Consider the following 9979-nt stretch of genomic DNA (forward strand, 5'->3'; position numbering starts at 1 on the left):
TGGTCAGCAGAGCTGACAGAAGACCCAGCAGTTACAACACACTGTTACAAATACCCCCGATATACACATATATATATATATATATATATATATATATATATATATATATATATATATATATATATATGGTTTTGGACTTTATAACGCCACTCCATATTATCTGATATTTGTCGGTGCCAACTTGTAAATAGGTTAGTGCAAGAGAGTTGGTACATCTGATAAATGTGAATAAAACAAAATTCAACCATTTGTAAACTCTTTAAACTCTGATTGAAAGTAGTACAAAGATCATATATAAATGTTAATTACTGTTTTTCTTAAGATAGGCGACTGTAAATTATCCTGGTGATGCAAACCACATGACTTTATATTGTGATATGGTCATATTTGCTACTGTTTTATAGTAATATTTTCCTGTCCTTGCTTGATGTCCAATTCTAGCTGCTCAACACTTCAGTTTCCTCCATGTTTTCAATTTATTGATACATAAAATTATTTGAATGGGAGAAAGGACTGGACTGTAGGCCCCCTAATTACATGTTGTAATATCTGCAGAAACTGATCTTGTATTTCCTGCCATAATAAGCTATGAAAAAGTTTCCACCTCGATGTCAGCACCTAAAACTTTCAGAGGATCATTCAGCATTAACAATGCCATCTTTTAATATAGATATCTTGCTAGTAAGCCAGAAGGTTTCTCCACTTTTTAGCCTAGAACAGTGGACCCCCCCTCCTCCATAAATGTTTTTTTTTTTTTTGGACATGCACCAAACAAATGTTTTAGCATAATCGTATCATACTCAAAATAAAAGTGGAAAGATCGGATCACAGGCTGACTCATCTTCTGTTGAAATTCCTCAAGACAGTTCAAAATAAAGTTCAGTAGTGTGTGTGGCCTCCACTTTGCTGTATGCACTCACTCCATCATCTGGCCATGCTCCTTGTAAGGTGATAAATGATCTCCTGAGGATCGCCTCCCAGACCTGGATCAAGGGATTAATCAACCCCTGGACAGTCTGTGGTGCAATGTGGTGGCGGTGGATGGGACGAGACATGATGCACTAGAGGGGCTTGATTGTATTCAGGATATTATATGTTCCCTTCATTGATTTTGAGCATTGTAAATACTATTTTCTTGAACTAGTTTATTACAGTTCAGTTTTCTGACACTTCTATGGCATCTTCTGTAGTCAACCATATAACTTACCCATTGTGTTCATACTTGCCCCAAAATAATAGTTTTGGGTAGAGGTTTTCCAAATACGAAATGTTGAGCTATTAAATTTTGGCTTAGTGGGTTTATTTTTCACAAAATGAAAAACGCTGAACATCTGAGTGTGATGAATCTAATTTTTACCAGAGGTTGTAGCAACCACTAGCCAGGGATCACCAACTCTGGACTTCTTTAGCCAATGTCCTTCAATGTTTCCCTGCTGCAACATACTTGGTTCAAATTAAATGGTTCTCCAGCAGCTTAAGTTCTGAACAAATGACCCACTATCTGAGTCAGATGAGTTGCAGAAGGGAAACATCAAAACTGCAGGGCAATGGCTCAAAAGGTCGAGTTGGCGTTCCCTGCACTAGACATACACCCCCACCCCCCTTGCCTGCACAATACCGGTAGCAGCTGATGTAATGAACCTTTAGTCACCTCATAGGCAAGCCAGCAAGGCAGGCCATAACTGTATTATTTCCGTGTTTAAAGGGTAACAAAAAAACAAAGAAATCACAAGATGAATATCATTATTTATTTCAGCATCCTTCCTTTTGCTGGTAAAAGGAAAAGAGCTATGATCTGCCAAAATATCTAAAGGTAAGCAGATTAAAGCAAATTCTGGCATTTCCTTCTAAACATATGCAAAAGCATTACAAAAAAAACCCCACAAAGATTATGAATAATGTTTTTGCATTACAGATTTACAATGTTTACCTAACTTGTATTCAGGATTTAGTCTTGGCCACAGCTTGTGTTGCTTCCTGATATAGTGAGACTTGTATTTAAGAAGTCCCTGACACAAAGTTATGGATGCTGAAACACAACAAACCAGCAAACAATGTCAAATTTTTTATCTCAGATAAGTTTCTTTCTTACGTTTTACCTTAGTTGTCTAAAAATTATTTTATCAATGAACCAATTCAATGAGCAAAATTCTGCATTGAAAGGCTGCAGTGGGATTTTTAGGCAATTATGCAAAGAGCCACAATTACTGTAAGAGTGTTATCTCTAAAGTTACAATGAAAGGAACAGCTGAGGACCACACCACTAAATACCTCCCTCTGCACTGACCATTTTACACCTGGTAGTTAATATTGGCAACTTATTCCACAGTTGGAGAGTGGCCATATTTATTTGCACCGACCACAAATCTGTGCCAAAAAGGCTCTAATTTTTTTCCTCTATTTGTGAAATTTAAGCTCAACTTAGAGTCAGCAAAAGTGTCCCAATATAATATTTAAGAAAATGTTCTTAATTTGAAGTTAATGCATTTTTCTATGTTGTCCTCCTCCTGAAGACAATGCTATTGGTCTCCTGCATATGCAGATTACCTCCAGTGGCCATGGCAGCAACTGCATGTTAAGAGTAAAATTGGTATTACGTTATGAGGAATGTTATTACTCAAATCTAACCAAGAAGTGAAAATGTTTTGTGCTTGCATGTTGCATTAGGTGCAACTTCAAATTTTGCAAATATAAATATATATATATATATATATATAATATATAATATAATAAAAAATAAAAATAAGATTTTCATAAATTCATCTCAGAGCTCAGCTCTGACATACAAATGAAGTGAGGACTAGAGGGTTGATGAGGACCTGAAATGCATTCAAAGCAGAAAGCAGCAAAGAGTGTCGAGACCCCCTCTTCAGTTTGCTGCCACGGTTTCTTTTAAGCTGGCGTACGTGAAGGAGGAAGTTTGGCTTCAAAAGAGCCCATGGTGTTAAGTGCTGCGTGGATGCGGAAGTGTAGCCTTGACTCCATACTGTAGTTTTTGTAGTTCATCCTGTGTAAGAAATCACACAGTCATTTTTTACTATAAAGTTGCCAATAAAATTATTCAACCCATGGGAAAGGTAATTTACACTAAATTTTTCTGCAGCAATATAGTGTAGATGCAACTTACTTGGCATTTTCTATGACTGTGATTGCCTTGTTGATGTCACCTCTTTGCTTGTGCAAAAGTCCCAGTTCATACATAGTATATGGCACCAGATAGTTGTCATGTTTGATGTTATTTTCACTGTTAAAAAAAAAAAAGAATTTACAGCCCATTTAACAACCAAAAATTTTAATTTTATTTATTCATCAACCTCAGGTGTGTTAGATCAGGGAAACAATGAAAACCTGCAGGATACCGGCCCTCGAGGACCGGAGTTTGACACCCCTGCTTTAAGACAATCTTACCTGGAAATGACTTGCTTGAAGCAGGTCTCAGCCTGGACCAGGCGCCCCAGCTCTCTTAGACATAGACCCTTCAGCAGCTGGATAACACAGCAGTCATCCAGGTGATACTCTGATGGAGCTACACATTAGACAACAAAACTTAGTTTTTTTTTTCCCCCCACATTGTTATTTTTAAAGTTCTACTCTTCTCACCAGAATCATTTCCAAGCTGCTCCTCTGCTTTCTCTAGAGTGAACAAGATGCTTTCAGTCAGATCAGGCCTTTTGCCTACTACTGCGAAGCCATTCCACACGTACATCATTTCCTGCAGCAGAAGATGACCATTTACAAGGCACCAAAAAAAAAAAAAAAAAAAAGGTCTCCTTAATTCACTTAGAGAGTGGACATGTTCTCACCAACGCAGGGACGACAAGTTTCACAGGGTTGGGGGAAGAGTATCTCTGAGCCTTCTTTGCAGCAAACTTCTCAGTTGGAATCGATTTGCCCGCAATTCTTAATCTGAGACCTTCCACCTGCCTATGAGCCACATTTCAGTTAGTCCATATGGAAATATGCAACTAGAAATGAGCTATTGTTCATTGTGACATTGCTGGCTTTGCACACCTGAACAATGCCACAACATTTTCTCCCAGTTTAGTCACCTCTTCCTCTGGGAGCATGCTCAAGATGGCAGCTTTCTGAAATGCATAAGTGGCCTACACACACACACAAAAAGTAACAGTTTGTTAAAAGAAGAAAAAAAAAAAACCAATAAAATCCCAAACAATATTTTGACCATATGTCATAAAAAAAAGTACCTGGGACCATTTGTTCTCTTTGCAGAGCAGGTTAGCGTATCGATATGCTTCTATCCAGTTTTGTTCAAAGGAGTAAGTCCACATCAACTCCCAGTAGCATAGGTGGTGAATCTGACGCCACTCTTCCTGAGTTGCAATACATGCCAGAAACTTCTCCTGGGCCTGCAGAGAAGTCCAGTTTCAGAGTTTTAGTTCCTATACAACATTGGAAGCATTGTTGTGAATAAACACAGATACTAGAATGCACTTACAAATGTAAAATTGCCCTTGAGTACAGCAATTCTTGCAGTGTAGAAAAGCATGAGAGCTCCCTGTGGACAAATTAACTCAAATTATCTCCCAACAATGCAATTTCATCGATGAGAAAATGAAATAGCAATAGATACATCAATCAGTGTCAGCACTGCTCACATTGGGGAACCTCTCATTATAGGGTTTTAGCAGAGCTTCAGCCTCAGTGAGGTTTCCATCACCAATACCTGAGAAAAGAATCCAAGAAGCTGTTACCTAAACACACACACTCACACAACTACAAAATCCAACAATAAGAAACGAGTTTCAAACAAATTAAATACGGGATTCACATTTAGAAAATGTAGTTCATCCTAATCAGCTCACCGAGTATCACTGTGGTATAGAGGTGAAACATCAACAGAGTCATTGTGCTGAGGATGGATCTCAGGCTATTGCTCGCTGCTCCCTCCCTCAACTCTTGCAAACCCAGTTCCTATAAAATAGTTAGTGAAAAAACAAATCTTTAATTGAAAACCTAAATTTTAATAGTGTTACCATCACATTAAGTTCTGTCACCTACCCTGTCTCCAGAGAAGCCCAGAAACTCCATCAGTCTCAGGACTCTGGATGGAAGCAGAGACAGCATCTAACAAAAACACACAACTAGTTAGTACAGAAGCCAGGAGCGGCCGTTAAAGGTCTTTTTTTAATCGTTATCTCAAGGTAACAAGTTAATTTTCTCGTTATCGAGATAAAGAGAACCATTTCTTGTGATAACGGAATATTATATTCTATTATCTTGAGAAAACAAACTTTGTTTTCGCGAGATAACGAGATGATTACAATGATCAAAACAGACCCCGTGACAGCTGATGGGAGGGGCTACAGTCATGGCGTGTGTGTGTAATTATGTGAATGAGTGGTGGGTAAAACTTAACAGTATGACAAGTCAGAGTTTCAGCCTTTGCCAGACTCGATAGAAGTAAAATCAGACGTATTGAACAGTGATGGATTTTGCTTGATCTGACGTGAGCTTGTGTCCATTTGCTGTACTGAGGCAACAATCCCATCCCAGTACAGAACAACTCTGTACTGGGATGCCCTTGGATCAACCAGTTGAGGTCTTAGGGAGAGAAGATAATAATGGCTCAGCTCTCAAAGATTTTTTTTCTCAAGATAAGATAATTTATCTTGTTTTCATGAGAAAACAGTGTTTAGGAAAAAAACATGCCAGTCCGGCTGCTCATAAATTAGGCTTCATTCATTAAATCAGAAAAATATAAAAACAGCTGTATCAATCAGTTCGTAACAGTTTTTCCAAGTTCTCAACTGCTCTGAAATGATCTAAACCAGCGAAGGGATTAGCTTTTCCAAGTTTGAGTTTAGGAGACAAACACTATCATTTTGACTGCTGGTTCTGATGGCCCTCAGACATCCCATCAGTGTCTTCTATTGGCCCAGATTGCGAAAGAGACACTTCTTCTCTTCATAAATTTAATAAACATCTCTACATGTCATTAATGTTTCCATTTCCTGTAGTTTGTGCCTTTTTTGTGCATTTTTCCATTGTCACTCTGCAGGCATCCTGCATTTTTTTGCTCCGCAGTTACTATAATCCCATAAAGTTGTCATTTCTCCGTTTTCATGTTCTCTCTTTTGCCATCCTCTTCCAATTATTAACAGATAACCATCATCCCAGAGCTCTCTCCTCACTTTTAAAAGTAGCTTTTCATTCTGTACCATCACAAACAACTTGCTCAAAAAGATGTTTTGTTTCTCCCTACATTATTGTGAGGTCTGGAAATTGCGATCTTTTCTGTTACAATTTAGCATCATATGAATTAAAGTGAATTACCAAAGTAGCTTAGCTTAAGCATTTTTTTTTTTGCAGAAATGTAGGTTTCATTGCTCTCACCAGATTAAACGATCCAATGCCCATGCTGACCCCGCCTCGAAAATGCACATGTGTACGCCTCTGTTTATCCTCTTCTTTTATGGAATTTTCCATAGCTTGGCAATTCCTGTTTTGGAGACATGTCATCTTAATGTACAGCTCAGTTCTCTTAAGTTGTGTTTTTCCATGCTTTGCTAAATTACCAGAGAGAAGTGACAAGTTTCTTACTTGTAAATCATGTAACTGTGTCGCATTCCCATTCCTCCTTTGATGAAGCTGATTATACTTTCATCCAGAAATGTGAGCGCAGCTTTCTGCATCATAACGTCGGCATAGCATAGCTCTGCATGCATCTGTTCTGTTAATGAGATATGTAAAATGTTGAATCTACCTTAATTCAGCATGAGAGATTGTAACAAATATTATAAGACACAATAACTATATCATCTTGTGTCATTGTGAGAGGTAAGTATCCTCACTTGTAGTTTCTGGTTCATTTCGCTGTCTAATTTGCTGTTCAAATGCCTTTTATTCGCTTTTCTGTTAACATGGCTTATTCAAAAAGCTGTATAGTTCGAAAACACCTCCGTGCACTTACCTTCTGTTAGGTTGTCATCTGCTTGTCCATGCCACAAGTTGGCCAAGCTTTCCATTAGTCCAGTTTTCTTTCGAAATCTAAGTCAAGAAACAGGCTACGTTGTAAATGGTGACAGTTCCTTCAAGATAAAAATATTGGTCTAATTTTATTCCTCAGGCTTCATTAGTTGTTGGATGACTATATTGCTTAATAAATCAAATTTACAGAACCTGAAAACAATCTTGGTGTTTAACAATTTCTTTTCCTCAGAAGAATGGATACAGTATAAGGTCTCTACATTAGCCACTCATTCTCTTCCCATCCACATTAAACGAACATCACCTGAGAAATGTAACTGTGTGTCTGCCCCCTTTAATGTGTGGTTTGGTTTTGGTTGGTTCTTTTTTTTTTAAACTATATAAATTATTAAACCCAATAGATGTCTATGTGGATCACAGCTGGAAAATGTACACTGATCAGAGTGGTCCTTTGTCAAATTATGTGTGCAATGTCTTGTTGCTGGAACTGTTAAGCCCTACCTCTGGCAGGTGTGCAGGGCTTCCCTCAGCGCAGTCATGGCAGCGTCCATGTCCTTTGGGTCAAAGGTCATGGCAGCCTGCATCATCAAGATGCTACTGTAACCCATTGCATGGTACATACTATGATTCTTCCTAAGGAAGAGAAGTGCAACAAATTCTAGTCATTATGAGTATGCCTATAGTACCAGTGAATTTTATGATTACCATCATCACCATCATCACCCCCTGTTGTGTAAAATCAAATGAGAGCATGCTTTTGTATAGGTCTGTATACTTGTACATATAGGCATCATTTTTATAAGGCAAAAATATGCACATACACACAGGATATGATTAACAAATCAAATTTAATTTATAGAGTGCTTTTCATGCACAAGGCAACACAAAGTGATTTAAATAAATTATACATATTAAAAACAAAATGTAAAAGCCTTCACACACCAGAGTATATAACAGGAAATTAAAACAGACTTCATAGTAGTCTCTTTTCCACACAATCTCTCGCTCTCACACACACACACACACACTCACACACATACAAACAAAGCACATGTACACTCCCCCACCGCCCATTCCCCCATTCTGTACAAACATGAACCCCCATCCATTAGACTCCTAACAAGTCTAAGTGTAACAAATAACAGAACTCTTAGTGAGGGCATCAGTGACTTACCCAGGTTCTAAAATAGCCAGAGCATCCCCAAACCTGTTGTTCAGAAAAAGATGCAGGGAAGCTGTGCAGTCCTCCAGTGCCTTCTCCAAATCCTTCTGAGATGACCTGAATAAGACCACAGCAATTTTCAAGCAAGCATTCAAACCAGAAAAGACATATGCGCTGACTTCAGACTTCTGTGCTAATAAATAGTGAAAAAAGTATCAGTAAAATACATCTTCCCTGGCTGTCTTGCACGGCTTTATTTTGTAATGATTCAGGTGGAATGATGCAGAAAACTGTATGGAAATTCCATGGTTTCTCCTAATGCCTGGTTATTTACTGCATCGTGTCAATTGCTGAAATACATGAGCTATACAATATATAGAGCTTGTAAATGCTGCCCATGATACTCACATTTCATCCCAGCTAATGCGATCCAAATCCGCCTGTAAGAATATATTTTTAAAAAGTAAATAAACAAACTTTGGGGCAAAACTTCTTCAAACCACATTTTAAAAACCAGCGCATCCAATAACACCGAACAAAACTACGTAGAGTCCCGCCTTCCTGCTCCAGCACAGGTGATCCAAATCAACACCTGATTTAAGCCCCGCAGAGCTGACGAGGACGCGCGAATTTCAATCAGATGTAGACGGTGTATTCATTCACTCTAATCTTATTTTAATAAGATTGTACAATGTGTTTGCAATGTGTACTTAATGCAAATTTGACGTTTGAAATTTTTACATCTTGTTAATAAAGAGTTACTAATGAAAGTTTTCTTCGATTTCAGTGACTCAGAGTGCAACAAACGACATCGATCATTTCATGTTACAGATTTACATTTTTTTCTAACATTTGCTTTAATTATTTTAATGGAAATACAACTACGATTCAATTTTATATATATATATATATATATATATATATATATATATATAAACTGGGGAGGCTGGTCAAAAATCCCACTTAAGAATCGTAAATTGCAGCAAAGATTACCTGGCCCGGTGAATTAGTTTTCATCTCCATAGGATGTCGCAGTTTTAATAACACCGGCTCGCAGTACGTATGAACACAGAGGAGATGAAGCTCCTTCCCAGCCGAGCTCTCTATACGTGCAGATAGAAATAAATTTGCCTCTATCTTATAGCCTAAAAAGTCGGGAGTGGTCGTGATGCAGGCCCGGCCCACAAGATATCTTTTTTTTTAAGGAAATCTCGTTCAAGCTTATTTATTTTCTCCTCAGGCTCTTAGTTCATGCTTTCTCCGTGCAATCTTAATAACAATGTTGGCCAGATTTTAGAGAGCCGAACTTACGTAACTTTGTGCCATTTCTTTAATTAGATCGTGCAGCTTAGAATAAGAATTGAGCATTATTAAAGTATAAATTTGATTTTAGATTTGTATCCCCCCCTTTCACACATATGTGAAATTAAAATTCAAGAATGATAACTACTGGGAAATGTCTAAAAAATGGCAAACAGTCCATTCACTGCAGGTATGTTTTGAACAAAGCAGGAACAGCATAAGAGGGAATCCACACATTAAACCTTATCAGTGATATGGGGAAATCCAAGACTCTCTTTAGTGGTGTATCAGTATACTTCCATATCCTGATTTTACCCCCCATAACATATGCTATGGCAAATTTAAATAATGACATGTACAACTGTGAATGGTGAAAGCTATTTCTGTTTTTTTTTTTTTTTTTTTTTTATCTCTCTGATATATCATGGTGCTGCAGAGAGTTGCCATAATGAAGGAATGGAAGATCACTGAAAGCCACTGTCACTGATATTCTTTTTTGTTTTTTGCTTGCTATCTTGTTCTATCTCCCATGTTGTCTGAATCTACGGAAACTGCACCACAATTGGT

At 37.8% G+C, this 9979-nt stretch overlaps 1 protein-coding gene across 2 annotated transcripts; it reads right to left on the bottom strand.

The window, feature by feature from the left end:
• Window positions 1–2717: 2717 nt before the first annotated feature.
• LOC121638672 (tetratricopeptide repeat protein 39B-like) lies at window positions 2718–9210 on the bottom strand. 2 transcript variants are annotated; one of them, XM_041983587.1, is made up of 18 exons: window positions 9104–9210; window positions 8519–8550; window positions 8123–8227; window positions 7450–7581; window positions 6932–7008; window positions 6562–6691; window positions 6355–6460; window positions 5020–5085; window positions 4824–4932; window positions 4617–4684; window positions 4457–4516; window positions 4206–4367; window positions 4012–4103; window positions 3804–3924; window positions 3601–3712; window positions 3409–3526; window positions 3128–3244; window positions 2718–3007 (listed from the first exon to the last, which is right to left on the bottom strand). In XM_041983587.1, the coding sequence occupies exons 1-18, from the start codon at window positions 9131–9133 to the stop codon at window positions 2893–2895; spliced, it is 1752 nt and encodes a 583-aa protein (XP_041839521.1). In that variant the 5' UTR covers window positions 9134–9210; the 3' UTR covers window positions 2718–2892. The 2 variants fall into 2 exon arrangements, with proteins under 2 accessions (XP_041839521.1, XP_041839522.1); XM_041983588.1 differs by lacking the exon at window positions 8519–8550 and having other exon boundaries at window positions 9104–9120.
• Window positions 9211–9979: the final 769 nt, after the last annotated feature.

The sequence above is a fragment of the Melanotaenia boesemani genome, chromosome 4 (assembly GCF_017639745.1).
Source record: "Melanotaenia boesemani isolate fMelBoe1 chromosome 4, fMelBoe1.pri, whole genome shotgun sequence".
NCBI lineage: Eukaryota > Metazoa > Chordata > Actinopteri > Atheriniformes > Melanotaeniidae > Melanotaenia > Melanotaenia boesemani.